This window comes from Tursiops truncatus, chromosome 7, assembly GCF_011762595.2.
Source record: "Tursiops truncatus isolate mTurTru1 chromosome 7, mTurTru1.mat.Y, whole genome shotgun sequence".
Classification (NCBI taxonomy): domain Eukaryota; kingdom Metazoa; phylum Chordata; class Mammalia; order Artiodactyla; family Delphinidae; genus Tursiops; species Tursiops truncatus.
In genome coordinates, this window is record NC_047040.1 from 199,250 (window position 1) to 218,077 (window position 18,828).

At 54.1% G+C, this 18,828-nt stretch overlaps 1 protein-coding gene across 12 annotated transcripts; it reads left to right on the forward strand.

The window, feature by feature from the left end:
* Positions 1-24: 24 nt before the first annotated feature.
* Positions 25-16,625, forward strand: DTYMK (deoxythymidylate kinase). 12 transcript variants are annotated; one of them, XM_073806989.1, is made up of 8 exons: positions 25-166; positions 4,421-6,965; positions 8,064-8,172; positions 8,709-8,867; positions 11,613-11,703; positions 13,229-13,426; positions 15,734-15,826; positions 16,092-16,625. In XM_073806989.1, the coding sequence occupies exons 2-8, from the start codon at positions 6,776-6,778 to the stop codon at positions 16,608-16,610; spliced, it is 1,359 nt and encodes a 452-aa protein (XP_073663090.1). In that variant the 5' UTR covers positions 25-166; positions 4,421-6,775; the 3' UTR covers positions 16,611-16,625. The 12 variants fall into 12 exon arrangements, with proteins under 12 accessions (XP_073663090.1, XP_073663092.1, XP_073663093.1 ...); XM_073806991.1 differs by lacking the exon at positions 25-166 and having other exon boundaries at positions 3,993-6,965; positions 13,301-13,426; XM_073806992.1 differs by lacking the exon at positions 25-166 and having other exon boundaries at positions 3,993-6,965; positions 8,709-8,840; positions 13,301-13,426.
* Positions 16,626-18,828: the final 2,203 nt, after the last annotated feature.

Genomic DNA, 18,828 nt, shown 5'->3' on the forward strand with positions numbered 1-18,828 from the left:
CTGGGCGGTCCCGGCGGGGCGGGCGGAGCAGGTGTCTGGTAGCGGGGAGGTAGAGCGCGTCCTGACCCCGAGGAGGAGCGGCCTCCGGGGCCCCGCGGACCCAGACTCCTGCGATTCCGGGGGTCAGCGGGGGCAGTCGTTCATCACTGAAAATGCACGTTTAAAGGTACACCTTCCTCCGTGAACTCTTCACTAAACCCCAGGCAGATATTTAAGAGTGGAAACACGTTCATTGTTTTGCCAATTTTATCTTCATTGTAGAAATTCAAACTGTACAGGAATTTACAGTTTCCCAATCTCCCGAAGTTAAAGGACTGTGATTATCTTGCTCACCTTTCAATCTAAATGATAGCAGTTTCGGTGCAACCTTTCTGGCCCCATTTAATGCTTGATGTGAAAATGCACACACGCGCGCTCGCGTACATAATTGCACACTACCCACCTTTTTATTGTTTTAAGTAGATAAGTGTTTTTATTAATAGACTTTAGAGCAGTTTTTGGTTTTCAGAAAAATCGAGAAGCAAATACAGAGTTCTTATACACCCCCTCCACACATACACACGGTTTCCTTTATTATAAACATTTTCCATGGGTGGGGTACATTTATTAAAATTGATGAAGCAATACTGATACATTATTATTAACTAAATTCCATGGTTTACATTACGAATGATTCTGTGTTGTACAATTATGTTAAGTATCCACCATTACAGTATCATACAGAATAGCTGCACTGCCCTAAAAATCGTCTGCTTCTCCTATTCATCCCTCTCCCTGCCCCCGAACCCCTGGCAAATACTGATCTTTTCACTGTCTTTAGTTCTGCATTTTCCAGAATGTCATATAGTTGAAATCATACAGTATGTAGCCCTTTCAGATTGACTTCTTTCACTTAGTAATAGGCATTTTAAGTTTCCTCCATTCCTTTTCGTGGCTGGATGGCTCATTTCTTCTTAACGCTAAAGAATATTTCATTGTCTATATGTTCCACAATTTATCCATTCACCTATTATTTAGTTACCTATTTTTGGCCATGCCGCGCAGCACACGGGATCTTAGTTCCCCACCCAGGGATTGAACCCGCACCCCCTACGGTGGAAGCACAGAGTCTTAACCACTGGACCACCAGGGAAGTCCCTCCATTAACCTACTGAAGACATGTTGGTTGCATCCAAGTTTTGTCAATTATGAATAAAGCTGCTATAATCATTCGTGTTTTGGTTTTCGTGTGGACATTTTTTTAAACTCCTTTGGGTAAATACCAAGAACTGTAATTGCTGGGTCACACTGTAAGAAACTGCCAAACTGGGATTTCCCTGGTGGTGCAATGGTTAAGAATCCGCCTGCCAATGCAGGGGACACGGGTTCGAGCCCTGGTCCAGGAAGATCCCACATGCCGCGGAGCAACTATGCCCCTGCGCCACAACTACTGAGCCTGCGCTCTAGGGCCCGTGAGCCACAACTACTGAAGCCTGCTCACCTAGAGCCCATGATCCGCAACGAGAAGCCACCGCAATGAGAAGCCCGTGCACCACAACAAAGAGTAGCCCCCGCTTGCCACAACTAGAGAAAAGCCCAAGCATAGCAACAAAGACCCAATGCAGCCAAAAATAAAAATTAATTATTTTAAAAAAAGAAAGAACCCACCAAACTGTCTTCCAGAATGAGCTGTACTATTTTGCATTTCCACCAGCAATGAATAAGAGTTCCTGTTGCTCCACATCCTTGCTCCACATCCTTGCCAGCATTTCGTGTTGTCAGTGTTTTGGATTTTGGCCATGCTAATAGACGTGTAGAGGTATCTCATTTTATTTCCAATTCCCTAATGACAAGTGATGTTGGGCACCTTTTCACATGCATATTTGCTACCTGTACATCTCTTTGGTGAGGTGTCTGTTCAGATCTTTTGCCCAGTTTTTAAATTGAGCTGTTGGTTTTCTTAATTGGTGTCACACTATCCACTTTTCTACCATTTACATTTTTAACAATACTCTTCACAAATTCTGGCCATGTTTTACTCAATTTTATGTCATTCTGTTTATTCGATATATTTCACAGTGTTAGTGTACCATACTTTAACAGACTCCTAATAGATGAACAATATTTTGATTGTTCCCAATCTTTCATTACCATAAATAGTGCTCTGGTGAACATTTGTTCATACACCTGTATGTATATGTTCCAGTTATCTACTGCTGCATAATAAAATACCTGAAAACTCTGTGGTTTAAAAGAAGCATTTTATTAGAGCTCACAATTTTTGTAGGTCAGGCATTCTAGCAAGGCTCAGTTAGATGATTCTTCTGTGTGATACAGTAGAGATCACTGGTGTGGCTGGAAGGCTGCATTCAACTGGTACCAGGGACCAGAGCACCTACACATTGCCTCTCCAGCCCAGTTGTGCTTCTTATGTGGCTGCTCAGGGCTTCTGGAGATTTCCAGGAGGCCCTGGTGGAAGCTGCCAGACTCTTGTGACCTCACCTTGGTCATCCCAGGACATCACCTCACCACATTCCATTGGTTGAGTCTGGGGCCAACCCAGACTCAAGGGGAGGGGAAAGTAGACCCCCACCTCTCAATCGGAGGAGTAGCGCAGTTGTGGCCATCTTAATCTACCACATTGTCTTATTAGTTCTTTTTTTTTTTAATATTTATTTATTTGGCTGCGCTGGTTCTTAGTTGAGGCATGCAGGTTCTTTGTTGCAGCGTGCAGGATCTAGTTTCCTGACCAGGGATTGAACCCGGGACCCCTGCATTGGGAGCGTGGAGTCTTAACCACTGCACCACCAGGGAAGTCCCGTCTTATTAGTTCTTCAAGATAGATTCTTAGAAATTGTATTGCTGGCTCAAAGGGCGTGTTCTAAGTGCTGCTATTTCCAAATGCATTGCCCGAGGGGAAGGGTATACTGACACTCCATTGCATATGTTTCTACTTTTGTTAACCCTAGATTTCACCAGGCTTTATTATCTTTGCTTAACATGATAGGGGGAAAAAAAACCTCAGTGTTTTGTGTTTCTTTGATTTCAAGTGAGGCTAAACAGATTTTCACACATTTGTTGGCTGTTTGTAGTTCTTCTGTCATTTTATGTCCTTTACTGTTATCTATGGGGAAATTGGTCTTCATGCCTTTCATCTAAAAAAAAAATTCTTTATTTTGAAGGGTAGTGGTCTTCCTGTATCATATAATGAAAATAACTCCTCCCAGATATTGATGAATTCTCTTACAAAGACCGTTTTAGAAACTGCAAAAATGAGAGATGATTCCCTAACTATTGTCGACTGAAAAAAAATGCACAACCTAAAAGTTGAGAATTCAGCTTTATTTGTCAGACTTTCTGAGCAACTGCTCTGAGGAGGTAAGAGAGGAGCCAGGATCTATGAGAGTTTTTGCAACAAAAACGGCGCAGTCGAAACATCAAAAGAGTACTGTTAATTAAAGAAAACAGACACCTCAAGTTAATGGAGTTAACACTTTTCTATGTATGGGAAAATTCAACAGTCTGGGCTCACTGAAATCATTCCTCTGATGTGCACCTTAACTATCTAGGGCCAGGATCCCGCTTCTCTCCCTCCTGAATCCCCTCAGGGTGCACCATCAGGGGTGTCTGCAGTAGCTGCCGGCTTGATAGCTGCAACATCCTTTGTTTACTGATACGGCAGAGAGTACTTTTCATCCATGCTTTTTCTTTCAGTATGTTGCAATACTTTAGATAAATCTTTGATAACAAATTTCAACCTTGGGACTACTGACAGTTTGGGACCAATAAGTCTTTGCTGGGGGGAGGGGGGCGCCTCTCCTGTGCTTGTAGGATGGCCAGCAACAACCCTGGCCTCCCCCACTAGCTGCTCTTAGACCCCACCCCAAGCTGTGACTGTCAAAGTGTCCCCCAGTCAAGAGCCAGTGCTTTGGGGGAAGGCTAAGCTACTCTAACAAAGAAACCCAACCAAAATCCACTAGCACAGAAGGAATTTTATTTCTTATCTAACAGTCCAGGGGCCAGGCAGCCATGCTCCGCGGGGTTACTCAGGGACCCAGATTCCTTCCAGCGTGGCGTCTGCCCCCAAAGGGCCTCGCCATTGTCTTCATGGTCAAGGGTGGATTGCAAGAAGGTCGGGGGGTTGGGGGAGAGGGAGAATGCTCCGCCCACCGTCTGAAGGGGCACACACCACTGCTGCTCACGTCTCATTGGCAGTAACTTAGCCACCTGGCCCCATCTACCTGCAGGGAGGGCTGAGCGATGGCATCTAACAGGGCAGTGATGTGCCCAGCACAATCTTATTCTTCTGGAAGTAGATGAGTGCTATGGACTGAATATTCCCCCCCAAAAGTCATAGGCTGAATCCCTAAACCACAATGTGACTGTATTTGAGAGATCATTAAGAGGAAGAGAAACCAGACCTCTCTCTCTCTGTCCACAGCTGTACAGTGTGAAGGCCATGTGAGGACACAGTGAGAAGGTGGCCACCTGCAACCCAGAGGGAGAACATCAACCCTCCTGGCACCGTGAACTTGGACCTCCAGCCTCCAAAACCGTGAGGAAGATGTTCTGCTGTTTAAGCCACTCAGCCTGTGGCATTTTGCTCTTGCAACCCAGCTAAAACAGGGAGAAAGTCTTTGATGGATAGTAGCAAAGTCTGACCAATTCCTGTGATGGAAGGTGCAATAGGACAGTAAGAGCTATGGGGCCTCTTTTTTAATGCAAAGTCTCAAACTCACAAAAGCCGAGAGGACCTAACAAACTCCACATCCCATCAGCCAGCTTCAGCAATTCCGGCCAGCTTCTGGCCCTTCCCTCGCCCCAAGTACACTCAGGCCCAGCGCCCTATCTGGCATTTCCTCCGTGAAGTAGATGCCCTTGTGCCCGCTACCAGGCCTCCGTGGCAGGGGAGACTCGCACTGCTCAGGGCAGACTGCGGAGATGGTTCTCAGTGTAGCAAGCACAGAGACGGACGCAAGGACTCTCCTGTACCTGCGTCAGGGATGTGAGGTCACGACTGCATGCATGGAGGTGCTGCAGTCACCCTGTGACCACGAGGGACAAGCTATGAGAACTGGTAAGTTGTTGACCCAACATCTGACATCACTGAGTAGCAGAAACAGTTCTTGGCTGCCTAACTCTGGACTTTGTGTTATGTGAGATGATTAGACATCCTGGTGATTTAAGCCAGTTAGGCTGGCATTCTGGTACCTGCAGTCAAAGGCATGTTGGAAGAGGTGGAAGCAAAATTGCTTCCTTATCTTAATAAGAAATTTCACTGTACTTGTGCCAGTTTAGCAACTTCTGCCATCAAAAGGGCATCCCCTGCATACAAGGACCCAGCAGCCAGGCTCCCCACATTTCCATGGGTGACCAGGAAGGCTGTGCGGTCACAAGCTGATGTATTGCACGTGTTCCTGCCTGTCTGCCTGGTAAGTTCATCCTACAGATGTGGTACAAGGCTGTCCTGGGACTTGCCCAACCGCAGGAGGGTTCTCTTGTGTACTGTAATCCCTAATCCCCTCATCCTTTTGAGGGCAAGGAGATGAAAATTTCAGAACAAGACTCATAATTCAAAGGCAGTGTTAAGTACTAGTGTTTGTATCAACGACCTTTCACTAGGTCGTACCGCAGTAACAAAGGGCCCCAAAGTCTCGGTGGACTCGGCATCACAACTGTGTTTCTTGCTGGTGCCACCTATCAGCTGCAATGGCTGTGGCTTGGCTGTGGCTGTTTGTTCATTCCAGGGTCCAGGGTGAAAAAGCAGCCCTAATCGTGCACATGCTGTTCTCACACTGGCGGCAGGAAGGGGAGGGGTGACCCGCACAACAGCTTTTAAAGTTTCTTCCTGAAAGTCAGCTCTGGTTACTTTACAGATGCCCTGGAAGTCACAGGGCCAAACCCAACATCAAGGAAGAAAGCCAACAACTGGGAATGATAGAATCTACCACCTTTCCGGAACCCACAACCAAATCAAGCAACGGTCCATCAGGAAAACGTCAAGCGACCATAGGTGTCTGGGGTCACGGGAAATCAGGGGCTTGAACCAAATGAGGTGGGGTAGGAAAGTCAGGCAAACTGTTGCCACGACCTCAGCCCAAGCACCGAGGTGGACGGTCTAGAGCTCGCGGGGGTCCGCTGCCGTCCCCAGCCCTGGAGAGCCCTCGCCCGTCTCTCGTCTGCAGCAGGGGAGCAGGTGCTTCACGAAGGCTCCCTGGAGAGCAGTCCTGAAGTTCACGGCCACACTTCCGGCTGCCTCCGGATTTCTCCTCGGCAAACTCGAACGTTCCAGAGGCAGTTCTGGGAAACGCGGCTCTCAGCTTGGCACGGGCCGAACGCTGGTGTCCGCCCCAACCCCCTAGGTTGAGGTCTGACCCCACCGTGACGGTACCTGGGGACAGGCCTCCGGGGCCACGAGGCCCGAGGGCGGGACCCCTCGACGAGAAGGCGGCCGACGCGGTCTCACCTGGAACCGCCCCTAAGACGACAGCGGCCAACCTCACTGAGCGCTTCCCGGTGCCGGGGCGCGCGCCCTCAAGGTCCCCGCCGTCGGGGAGTCGGCGGCGGGCGGGCCCCGAGGCCGCAGCCCCGAACTTTAGGAGGAGGGACAACCGCCCGCGCCCACGACAGGGGCCCGCGCGCGGAACGAGGCGCGCCCGGCTTCCGGCCCGGAAAAGGCGGTGCGACCGAGGCCCCGTCGGGCCAGTCGCGCCGCTTCCGCCGGACTAGTCCCAGCCAATCCGGCTCATCTGAGCCAATCCCGGCGCGCGCCGCGGGCGCCGGCCCATTGCAGCCAATGGGAGGTCCGGGCGGCCCGGCTGCGCTGGGGGTGGTGGCGGAGGCGGGAAACGCGGCGATGGCGGGCAGGCGCGGCGCTCTCATCGTGCTGGAGGGTGTGGACCGTGCGGGGAAGAGCACGCAGAGCCGCAAGCTGGTGGACGCGCTTTGCGCCGCGGGCCACTGCGCCGAGCTGCTGCGCTTCCCGGGTGGGCGCGGCGGGCGCGGGGTTCCGGGATGCCGGGGGCCGGGGAGGGGACCCAGGGGCCACGGAGGCCTCGCCGGCTCCTGAGGACGAGAAGCGAAGGCCTCCTGCGCTGAACTCGCTCTCGTTTGTCCGCGGGTCGGAGCGCGGGGACCACCCTTGTGGTCCCCGAGCCTCAGTGGTCTGTGGTTCTGTTTTTGCGCAGCTGCCCCGCGGCTGATGTGCAGTAAAGTCACGTGTTTAGTGAGTCTTGGCACATGTACACCCAGGAAAGCGTCTTCACGACCAAGAGAATGAGTATATCTGTGACCCCTAAAAATTTCCAGGTGCTGCTTTGTAATCCAAGTCTCCGTTTTATCTTGGGTTTCCCGCCCCCTGTCCTTGCATGGCTGTTTACCCTGTGAAGGGTTTTGTGTCATATTTTTAATTTTTTAAGGTAAAACATTGATCTTGAAAACCAGGGGTAGGGAGATGGGGGGGGGATGCTTTTTAAAATTTTCTTGTTTTTTTTCCTTTTGGCCACACTGTGTGGCATGTGGAACTTCACTGACCAGGGAATGAACCCGTGCCCCCTGCGAGTCTCAACCACCGGGGAAGTCCGAAAGTGCTTTTTTTGAATATTTATCATTTTAATCTTTAAGCCAACCAGTCTACAAATCTTATACAGTTGATCCTTGAACAACATGGGTTTGAACTGCAGTGGTCCACTTATATGCATATTTTTTTCAATAAACATACAGTACTATGAAGTCTTGTGTTGGTGGAATGCAAAAATGCAGAACCTCAGATGTGGAGGGCCGACTTTGGGAGTTGAATATCCTTCTCTTGGTATCGAGGTAGCTCCTGGTACCAGTTCCCCTTGGTTGGCAGTTCCTTTGCAGTTGCTGCCTCCTACCTGAGTTCCTTCTTCCTAAAGCATTTTTCATCCCAGTGTGTCTGCACACTGCTGCCCTTTCTCAGGAAAAGGTCTGAACCTGTCTAAAGTTGTTGTAAAATAAAACTCAAAGTTAGACTTGGGTCAGGGCCTCGAAATTTGGCACAAACTACGAATGTAGATGGAGAGCCTGTCCTCACTTTTGTGTGTTGTTCTCTTTTATTTTAGAAAGATCAACTGAGATTGGCAAGCTTCTGAGTTCCTACTTGGAAAAGAAAAGCGAGGTGGAAGATCACTCGGTGCACCTGCTGTTCTCTGCGAACCGCTGGGAACACGTGTAAACACCCCTGTCCTTCTGCCGCTCCCCCTGCTTCTGTGCCTGCCCCCAAGGCTGAATGCGGCTCTGTTTCTGAGTGGCTGAGAGCATGCTGGAGGCTGTACCTTTGCAAGGTTCTTTAGGTCACGGATCCCAAAGAGCACTAGTTAATGCTTTTTTTCTTCTCCCCACCCCCCGCTCCCAGCTTTTTGTAATTAATAGACTAGGTAGTTTTAGGTACACAGAAAAGAGGCCCCCCCCAATGCCCCCGTCCCTTCCTCCCCGCCCAGAGATGCTCTTATTTATGTCTTTGATGAACCAGTGTTGACACATCATTAAGTGAAGTTGAGTTTATGTTGGGGTGTGCCCTCTCGCGCCCTCTTTTTGACTTACATCATCTTGGTGGATTCCCTCTTCACCCTGCACAACTGTTGACGAAGTGCCTGTGGGGTCCGCTCTCAGGTGCTTCTGTTTCCATTTACACACGTATGTAGGTAACACACATGTCATCGGAGGTGTTTTGTTTTAACGTGAATGCATGGGACCCTACCGTACAGATTACCTCACGGCTGGCTTCCTGAGGCCGCCTCCCGATCTGCACTCTTCCTCTTCTCTCCCGTCCCAGCGGCCTGCTCTCCGGAAAGGCTGCCCCACCTTGGACTGAGGGATGCCAGTGGACGGACGTTCAGGTGGTTGTGCCTTGTTCCCTCTCACAGGCAAGCTGGCACTGCTCTCCTCTGGCTTTGGCTTAGCCGGTGGTCTTGTCTGGAAAGGCCTCCCCCTCCGTGTATTAGATGAGAATGAGGGTAGGTTTACAGTCTTTAACACATCTGGAGTTTATTGACATAAATGTTGTGATTTTCGCTTTTTGTGGATTTCTAGAAAAGTAATGTCAGAGCAACTGAAAATGAGAAACAGTTCTGACTCCATTCCCTAATTGCTGTCTGCTTCCAGGACACAGGCCTGCAAGTCTCTGGGCCATTCGTTCTGCCACAGCTCCCCCTTCTGATTATTCCAGCCACTGCCATCAGATTAGGTTTGCTGACACTTGGAAGTCCTTGGCTGACAGGTCGGATGCCGGGCAGCGCTGTGGCCCCTAGTACCCCTCAGGTCTCGTGTGCAGGGCGGGCCTGGGAATGGGTGCTCAGTTAACCTAGGCTGTTTTGAGTTCACCCTGGTGCTTGGAGCACTTTCTGAGAGGACTCTGGTTACTTCCTCAGCCCCTGGTTTTCTGCCCTTTTGCTGTGCTGCGTCTTTACCGGGTCAGTTGCTGGTCGTGGAAGTCATCTCCCCTCCCAGCTGCTGCGCGGTTTCCCTGGCACCGATTGCGGTAACAGCCTCCACTTCCCTCCCCGGCTGTTTGTCAAAACCTACTGATCCTCTAGGGCCATCCAGGAATTAAATTCATGGAAATGAGCAATCTCTCTTACTTTCCGTAGCAATTTAGCGATGTTCTTCTCTACCTGTTTTTAAACTTTTTATTCTGGAATAGTTGCAATCAGTCAGGAAGTCTGCTCCAAGAACCCCCGGGTGCCCTTCCCCAGGCTTCCCCGGTTAGTAACATTTTGCCACATTTGCTTTACCATTTGCTCACTCTTTTTAAAAATCAAGGGCTATTTTATGAAATGCTGGGTTTACCTGATGTTTCCTCATGAGTAGATTTGGGTTTGCATTTTTGATAGGAAGACCCGAGAAGTGACATTGGGTCCTCTTGAGGGCATCGTGGCGGGATGCGAGGCCACTTGGGTTTCCCCTGATTAGTGAGGGGGCTGCTGGCCAGGCTCTTCCACTAAGTGACTCTCTTTCCTGTTGTAAATAGTCAAAAGGGGAACTCATAAAACCAAAAATATCCCCTTTCTATGAAACCTCCTAGTTTGTGTTGGTTAGTCATCCTGCTGGAGTCTGTTATTGTGATTTTCTGATTCTGTCATTTCCGCAACACTGATCAGCTGGCATTCTGTGTAAGGAAGCGCTTTCCTGCCTTCCGTGTCCGTCCATCCGTCCGTCCATCATCAGTGGGTCATAAGCGCTACTGTTAGTCGTTTCGCTGTTCAGATTGTCCCAGCCTCGGCCTGTGGGAACCCCTTCAGGCTGGCCTCTTCGTCCCTTGGACGTGTTTCTGGCCTGACAAGGTATTGCGGCTTTCCGTGCCTCCTGCTTTAGCCGGGGCCAGCTGTTCTCTGCTCTTTGTGGAGGGTGGACTTCAGAGACCGACATCTGCTCAGCTTCTGCATGTGTTCACGTCCCCTGCATCTGTCTGACCCCTGCCATCTCATCCAGCACCCGGGCTCATCTGCCCCATCCTGCCCTCCACGGGCTGGTCTTAGGATCACTGCCCTCACCTACGTAAAGCCTGCCTGGGGCTCACAGGTGGTTGCAGCTCTGTTGTTAGAATGGGGGCACACGGTGCTGTGTCCAAACATCTCAGGCACGCCTTTGCCCTTCCACTGTGTTCATTTGGGATATGGGTAGGTTCATTTGACTTTGTATACAATTTTAGGTTTTTCTTTTTTTTTCCCCATTCTTGTTGATTTCAGTTTTCAAATATGTAAAACATGAAATGGTTCTAAGAGTCAGAATCATACAGAAAGGTCACTGCCCTGCCCACCCCCTTTCCATCCAAGCCCTGCCTTCCGCTGTCGGTAAGCAGGCCCATTCACTTCTAAACGAAATCAGCAGATGCCTGTTGTCTTGACTCACCTTCTGTCTGATATAAAGGCAGCCGCCTGTGTGCCCAATGTGCTTTGCTTTGTTAGCAACGTGTCAGGAGGGTGTTTATGGGGCACCTTTCTCGCTCTCTGTACAGTTGCATCTTCTGTGCTCATGCCATATTCTACCAGTGTTCTGTTCACAAGATTAGGTAGTTTTAAGTGTTGATAATTTGCACTTAGGAATGACGCTGTGATGGGAATGGCGTCTCACTGTTGGAGGTGCCCCCCGCTGTGCTGTTCTGTGAGCTTCTCACCGTAACTCTTGTTCCCCAAAGTGCAAGCAGTGCTTCTGGCCCATGCCAAGCCTCTGCACCCATCCTGCTAAGGTCTCGGGGCCGGAGGGTGGTGGGGACCTGCTGCCTCCTGCTGGAGGGTGTCCTGGCTCCCAGGCGGATGCAGGAGCATCCTTCATCACCTCCGGGCCACGTCCAGCCTTCCCTCCTGTTGGCCTGGCCCCTCCTCTCCCCGCAGGGCCTGGCCCTTCCACTCCCGGACAGCCGAGCTGCCTCTGGACAGCTGCCGATGCCAGTTGTATTTATCCCCTTTAGTGAAGTTGTCTTTTCGTGCTGGGCTTTGCTGGGAGTGAAGATTCAGAGCCCTGGGGGATGAAAGTCAGGCTACAGATTGCTGCCCGCGCGTGATCCCTTCATGTTGGCTTCTGAATTGAATTGTGTCCTCAGGGTGATTTGAGCATGAGACTCAGGGCCTATGAAGCCAGGACCATGGCTCACAGGATCCTCTTTTTTGTAGGCCGCTAATTAAGGAGAAGCTGAGCCAGGGCATCACCCTGGTCGTGGACAGGTACGCCTTTTCTGGGGTCGCCTTCACCAGCGCCAAGGAGGTGAGTGCCGCTCCGGCCCCAGCGCGTGGTTTGTGCCTGGAGTGGACTCAGTGTGGTCCCCATGGGCACAGAGCAGTCGCAGCGCGAGTCTCTTCATGTCACTGCCTCTAGCGGTTTGAGATCCCCGTGTTCGCCAGGTCAATTTGGTCTTTGTCGACAAGAAGAGAAACCTTTTTTGTAGCTACAGGTTTTCATAGATACAACTGCATTTTTCATTTGGCCGACACATTTCACATCATACATTTACACATATGGTCCATCGGCAGGCCTGTTTCATCCAGCGTCTTGTTTGCGGAAAAGATGGTGAGAGTGTCTGGGGTGCTTTCGTGCTGTGTTCCTGACCCCCTGTTCCAGGGAGCTGCTGTTTCACAGGCATAATGGCAGTGACTACACTGCCCTTTTTTCCTGCTTTTTATTTAAAAATTTTCAAACATATACCAGCAGAGAAAATAAGCCACCCAGCACCGTCACCTGCCTCAGAAGCTTCTGGTCTCTGTGACCCCCAGACACATCATCAGTCCCTTCATAAACATTTCGGTGCACATCCCCAAAGCAGCTTTTCCGAAACCTCGTCTCACCCATTCCAGAGTGTCATCATTCAGGCAGTGTGCAGAGTTCCCAGTGCTCTCAGGAGCCGTTTGATTGAATCGGAATCCCGCCAGTTAAGGTCCATTCTTGAAATGTCTCTTGAATCTCTCGATACATAGGTTCCTGCATCTCTTTTCTTCCTTCCGCTAAAATTTTTGAATTTTTTATTTTCCCGAGTCGCCTATCAAGAGGCACGGCATGCCTGGTTATCTCCTTTTTGTGGTAACTGTCTTTGATCGTGGCTAATTCACGAAGGGCTGCAAAATGACAGCCTTCTAACCCTGCCAGTCTTCCCGCACGAGCTAGCTGGGTCCTCCTTTAGGGCAGTCCCCCGAGGTACCGGCCACACGGCTCCATCTGTGGAAAGCACGCAGGCTCGGGCAGGGCTGACGGGCTCCCTTCTCCAGTCAGGGTGTCCCGGCAGCACAAGGCTCTGAGCCCACAGCTCGGCTCTAACCCTTTTAAATCTTCAGAGCTGTGTGGCTCTCTCTTCCTCTAGAAGTGGGGACACTATTTTTAGAGTTGCGAGGATGAATGAGAGGGGACATGCAGGAGACAGCACACGGGGCGCAGGCGAGCGTCTCCAGGATTGGGGTCTTCCCCTCTCTGTAGAAGGGAGTGATGCCCTGGCTCGTCTGCTGCCACTGCTTGGCCAGAGGGTGTGGGACGCACGCATGATGCCCTCGGTCCCGGGCCCTGAGTGACGCGTCCTGGGCCCCGGGGTGTTCTGTCCACTGTGAACGTATTCACATGTCAAAACACAGGAAGGTGATGTGAGTGAAAGCAAAACGCTGGAGACCTAAAGGACAGAGCTGCTGCTGTGTAAGAACTCTCCCCTCAAACGTCAGCTCGCCTTTCCCCCTTTTCGATGAATTTTGAAACCAGGAATGAGACCGCATTAAGCTGGATCCGTAACGGTTGGGTTCTTCGTCTCCAGAATTTCTCCCTGGACTGGTGCAAGCAGCCAGACGTGGGCCTCCCCAAACCGGACCTGGTTGTGTTCCTGCAGCTGCAGCTGGCAGAGGCCGCCGCGAGGGGCGAGTTCGGCCGTGAACGCTACGAGAGCAGCCCTTTCCAGCAGCGGGCCCTGCAGTGCTTCCAGCAGCTCCTGGGAGACTCCAGTCTGCCCTGGAAGGTGGGCGCGGTGCCCGGGCCCTCCTGGGGGCAGCACTTTCTGGTCCTGGGGTTGGTGCAGGACGTGGGTCGGTGCCCTGATGCTGGCCCAGGGCAGGGCCGCACGGGCAGCGGCTCCAGAGCAGGCGTCCTGCACGGGGGACCCTGTGCCGAGCCGGCCGTCCAGCGGGCTCCCGTCCCCTGCTGGACGTCAGCTGTGCGAGGCCAGCACCCAGAACGCTGAGTCCGTGGGTGTCAGGCAGCGGCACTTTAGCTCCCATGCAACCGGGTCGAGCGTGGGGCCTTCGTTGACTCCAGGCGCCAGGCGGCCCGCACCCGCCACAGCTGCCACCTCCCTGCTCTCCGTCCCTGCGGCCTGGCGCCCGCCCACCTCAGGGCACGTGATCCGGAGCCCCGGTCCATCTTCCCTGCACGTGCCCACCTGGCACGGCCGCTGCTCCTCTTACTGCTGGCAGTGTCCTCGCCACTCGGGCAGGTCCCAGGGTTTGGGTTCTCAGTTCTGGCACCTCGTGCTTCTCCCTCGCCCTCCAGCTGTGCCTCCCCGCTGTCCTGCTCTGGCTGGTGCTGGTTTGTGGCCAGGGCCGGGGCTCCTCTGTGTGCAGGTCCGGAGTACACCCTTGACCTTTCTGTTTGTCTCCTGTGTGCTCGGGGGTGGAAGGAAGGGCGTGTCTTTCCCCAGATGGAGGCTGCAGTGCGGTGCCTCAGATCCCTGTCATCTCTCTGCTGGCTGGTTCTATCAGCTACTGAATTCCAGAGTTTTCCTCTGGTTCTTTTTTTTTTGGCTGTGCCACGCGGCCTGTGTGTGGGATTAGTTCCCCGACCAGGGATCGAACCCCTGCCCCGTGCATTGAGAGCACTGGACCGCCAGGGAAGTCCCTCTCTGGTTTTTTTTAACTAGTTCTACATGGTGTAAGTTCCTCTTGATTTATACTACGTTTCAGCACCTGCTGGGAACACGACAAGACTTCACAGCATCAGGAATGTGAAAGGGGAAGGCCAGCGGCGCTCTCCTCTCCTTCCTGCACTGACTGTTCGTCTTGTCTCGTTTCCCGCAGCTTTAAGAACTTCCTTTAATGTTCCTGTAGGGCAGGTCTCCTGGCATAGCATTCTCAACTTTTGTTTATCTGAAAATTTATTTTTCTTAGTATTTTTCAAATTTTTAAAGCAGTCACAAACTTACAGGAAAGTTGTAAGTACGATACAAGGAACTCTTCCAGGACCATTTGAGAATAAATTAGTACCTGACACCCCCTCCCTGTCAAAATGGGGCCAGTCACATGGATCCGCTCCTACTGCCTGACCCCCCGGTCCCACTAGTGATCCTTGTAACAGGACGTGGTTCACAGGCACACCTCTCTGGCCTCCAGCCTGTGACTTTCTCAACCTTGACTTTTTTGAAGGTCGCAACAGTCGCTTTGTAGCCGAACCTCAGATTGACTTTGTGATTGGATCAGGTTGTGTGTCCTTGGTGGGCTGTCGCTGCCCCGTCACGGGCTGCGCACCCTTGGTGTGTCGCGCTCCAGCGATGCTCCCCTTGAGCTCTGGGTTAAGCAGTTCACGGTGAAGTCACTCCGCGTCCCGCTTTGAGGTGGTGCTTTGACGCTGCTCATAGACTTCCAGTTCGTTTATATGTTTACACTTGCACGGACTCACGTTTGTACCGCGTACTCACCAGCAACCTGTTTTCCTCACAATTGGAGGCGCAGGTTGGCCCAGGTCTGGCCCCTGGGTGACCCCCACCCCAGCCCCGGGTCCTTCTGATCAGTTCCCCTCACTTCCGGCCCTTCCCGGTCCCGGCCCATTACGATTGACCTCTGGGCTCACCCTGTGCTGTCCCGGCCCAGTGTCCTGAGGTGTCCCTGGTTCCATTTTATGAAGGAAGAGATAGAGGCGGTTATCTGGGCCCCCAGAGGACGAGGGGTGTCCACGTACGTGTCCACACGGGAGGTGCCACGCACCGCCAGCTGCCTGGGATGGTTCTGTGCCAGAGCTCTGCAGCTGGGCCGTGGCTGGCAAGGTGACCTTCAGGCGGGGCCGGGGGGCCCGTGGGGAGGCGGTGTCGCTCCTCATAGACTTTGTGCCGCGGTTACAGCTGTCTGAGCGTGTCTACACCCTGGAGCTTTTCCAGAGTTTGCTGCGCCAGAGGCTGCCTAGAGGCTCTTAGTGCCCAGAGCTGAGCCTTGCCTGAGGAGGGGCCTCCCAGGCACGCCTTCCCTCATGTGGCCCGGCATGTGTCCCTCCCTCCGGTGGAGGGTCGCTCCTCTCGTGGGCTGGCCCCCCGGTGACCGAAGGTCCTTGTGTCAGCAAGGTGGGGCAGCCAGCTATCGGGACGAAGCCCATCGTACCAGGGAGAGGAGTCGGACCCAAGTTGGGCTCCCGGCAGAACCTGCGGTACAGGCAGGTCCGGGCGCAGCCGTGGAGGGGCGGGAGTGGGCGCTGCCCTCGCCGCCTCTGCTGGCGGCACCGGGGTCCCCTGGAGGTGAGCGTCTGACCGGGCCTGCAGCCGGGGGGCCAGGCGGCTCGGTCCCAAGGGCCTGTCCAGCTCACTGTCCCTAGGCGAGGCCGGGGGTCAAGGACCCCAGAGGAGCGGAAGCCGTGCCCTCCGGAAGCTGCCCCACCCGCTGAGAACATTAACCTGTCTCTCCCCCCTGCCCCTGCCCAGACAGTCGACGCCTCCAGGAGCATCGAGGACGTCCACCGGGAAATCCGCGTGCTGTCTGAGGGTGCTATCCGGGCCGCTGCACACAGGCCGCTGGGGCAGCTGTGGACCTAGAGGGACGGGACCCCTGTCTGCCGCAAGGCAGGAGCCGCGTGTGCACAGTGTCCGGGGGGGGGGGGGGGGGGCGGCGCCGAAGCGGGACCCCCCAGGGAGTGGCCTGCGGGGAAGCCTCTCCTGCCCTCACCTGTGCCCCGAAGATACTAATAAATTAGTTATTGTGTTTCGCTTACTGGAGTTTCACAATGACTGTGTCCAGGCAGTTCCATCAGGGTCGCTGACCTCCTCGTGGACGTCTTCAGACACCAGTAAAGATGAAATGAAAACAGTTGTGGGCAGCCCCGGGCCCAGCAGGCATCAGCCGTGCCTGGGCTCTGAGCGCCGGCCTGACCAGTCTGTGTCCGAGTGGCAGCGTCGCTATCTGAGCACGCCCAGTGCTCGCTTTGCTGTTCCCTCTGTTAAGGTCTGAAATGCAGGTGTGTAGTCCCTCCAAACTGTGAAGTTACTCCAGGATGCAGTGGCCCTGCAGTGGGCGGTGGGCAGAGCCCCTGTCTGCAAAGCACCACAGGTCTCAGCGCCCTTCTGTGCGTGCCAGGAGACCGGATTCCGAGCAGAAGAGGATGTGACAGTTTAAAGTGTCACAAGACAGTCTAACTAGGGCTTGGGAAAACCCGCATGTGGCCAAGCGGGTTCCAGCTCAGCAGTGGCGCCCGCTCCCCGCACCGGGCAGGGTCCCTTCTCATCCAGGTTGAATAGATGTGGCTGTCCATCCACAGGTGCTTGGCAGGTGGGGGCAGCCCAGCCCTCAAGGGAGGACAGGACACAAGCGCTGGGGGTGGCTGGAGCTGTGCACTCGGATGGCTGTGCTGTCAGTTCACAGCGGGTCCTGCCTGCTGATGACACCAGGCTGGCCTCGGGCGCCCATCTGTCTGAAGGGCCTGGCTGTGTCCACCCCGACGTGCAGCATGCACTCGAGGTCAGAACTCGAGGCCCGTGACCCAGTGACAGAAACAGTTGGGAACCGCTCGCAGGGTCAGACCACTTGTTCTGCAGTCCCAAGGGTCACCCGCGGGCGTGGCCTGGCAACCCTCCCATCTACCTGCCTTTTGATCTTTCACATGACCAAGGCCACGTCCTAGGTGAAGAAAACGAAACGTGGGGCGGGGGTCTTGAGAGTACCGGGCCGTCAGGGAGGCTGCGTCGGCTGTGGGCCTGGGTGGGATGCCCGGAGCACGCTTGGGCGGGCCCCTGAGCGGGAGCTGGGCACCAGACGAGAGCTCTCTGTCCCAGGCCAGGAGCGGGGCCACGAAGGCCCCAGCGCAGACTCTCTCAGGGCTCGGCTGTGCAGGCGGGGGTGGGTGGGCAGGCCGGAGCCCAGGGGAGGAGAGGCCAGAGCTGAGTGGGGCCCACGGGCAGCTGGATGGTGTGAAGACAGAAATGGCCCCGGAGACCACAAAATTAACGGGCCGCTGAAACTTTCTTCAGTAAGCCCAGCACGGGTTTTAAAACATCTTGCCAGGGCCGCGGCAGCCGGCACCGCCGACGGGGCTGCGTGTCCTGAGGCGCCCTGACCCTCTGGCCTCCCCTAAAGAAGCCTGTTGGGCCCCGTGGCCGGCAGAATGACGGCCCCCAGAGACATCCTCGTCCTGACCCCTGGAACCTGTGAGTAGGGCGCCCACCTGGCCAAAGGAACCAGGAGGTGGGAGGCCACTCTGGATAGCCTGGGAGGCGGGAGGGGCCTGGTCAGAGGGGACGATGCCAGCTCTGCGAGGGGGGCGGGAGTTGATCCAGGGGACGCGGGGGCTCCTAGGAGCCGGAAAGGACAGGTAGCCAGTTCCCTGGGACCCCAGGGGGACAGCCCCGTTGACCTCTGCCCGCCAGGGCCCTGAGAGGTAAGTGTTGTCTCGGGCCCCTGCGTGTGGAGGGCGTCACAGCTCAAGAAGCCAACGCGGCCATTTCTGGAGGCCAGGACTCAGGTTCTGAGCCATGGCGCTTCCTGCTCTCCTCTGGCCTTGGTCCCCTTGCACCCAAACTGGAGGGTGGGTGGGCAGGCGGAAGTGGTGAGCCGAGTGGGCCGGGGTCGCTCCGACTGTCCCACCAGGACTTCCCGGGCAGGGCGAGAGGCCCTTGTTCACATCCTTGGTGACCCGCTCGGGGGTGACCGGCTGAGGCACGGGGCGCCTACAGGGACGCTGCCCAAGGAGCCAACACGCCACCCGGCACCACAGTTGCTCCCTCCCCGTCTATGAAAGAAGAAGGGCGTCTTCCCAAAATCAGGCTCCCCTGCATTTTTTTTTTTTTTTTGCGGTACGCGGGCCTCTCACTGTTGTGGCCTCTCCCGTTGCGGAGCACAGGCTCCAGACACGCAGGCTCAGCGGCCATGGCTCACGGGCCCAGCCGCTCCGTGGCATGTGGGATCTTCCCGGACTGGGGCACGAACCCATGTCCCCTGCACCGGCAGGCGGACTCTCCACCACTGCGCCACCAGGGAAGCCCCTCCCCTGCATTTTTTGCTTTCAACGCAAACCACACGAGTCAGAGAGAGTCGAGAATCAGTGTCGCGGAACCAGGTCCAAATAGGAGGTCTGGCAACAAACGAGCTCAGCGCGTCCATCCACCAAGTCCTTCCTCAGAACCCTCGTGAGCTTAGAAAACACTTGTTCTCATTCTTACCATGTCCAACTACA

What these genes read in the sequence shown, in the direction of transcription:
- DTYMK (XM_073806989.1), top strand. Translation starts at nt 6,776, where the DNA reads ATGGGAGGTCCGGGCGGCCCGGCTGCGCTGGGGGTGGTGGCGGAGGCG. An exon ending in ACTCCAGTCTGCCCTGGAAG is followed by an intron (nt 13,427 to 15,733) that starts GTGGGCGCGGTG and finishes TGTGTCAGCAAG; the next exon opens with GTGGGGCAGCCAGCTATCGG. An exon ending in AGAACCTGCGGTACAGGCAG is followed by an intron (nt 15,827 to 16,091) that starts GTCCGGGCGCAG and finishes CTGCCCAGACAG; the next exon opens with TCGACGCCTCCAGGAGCATC.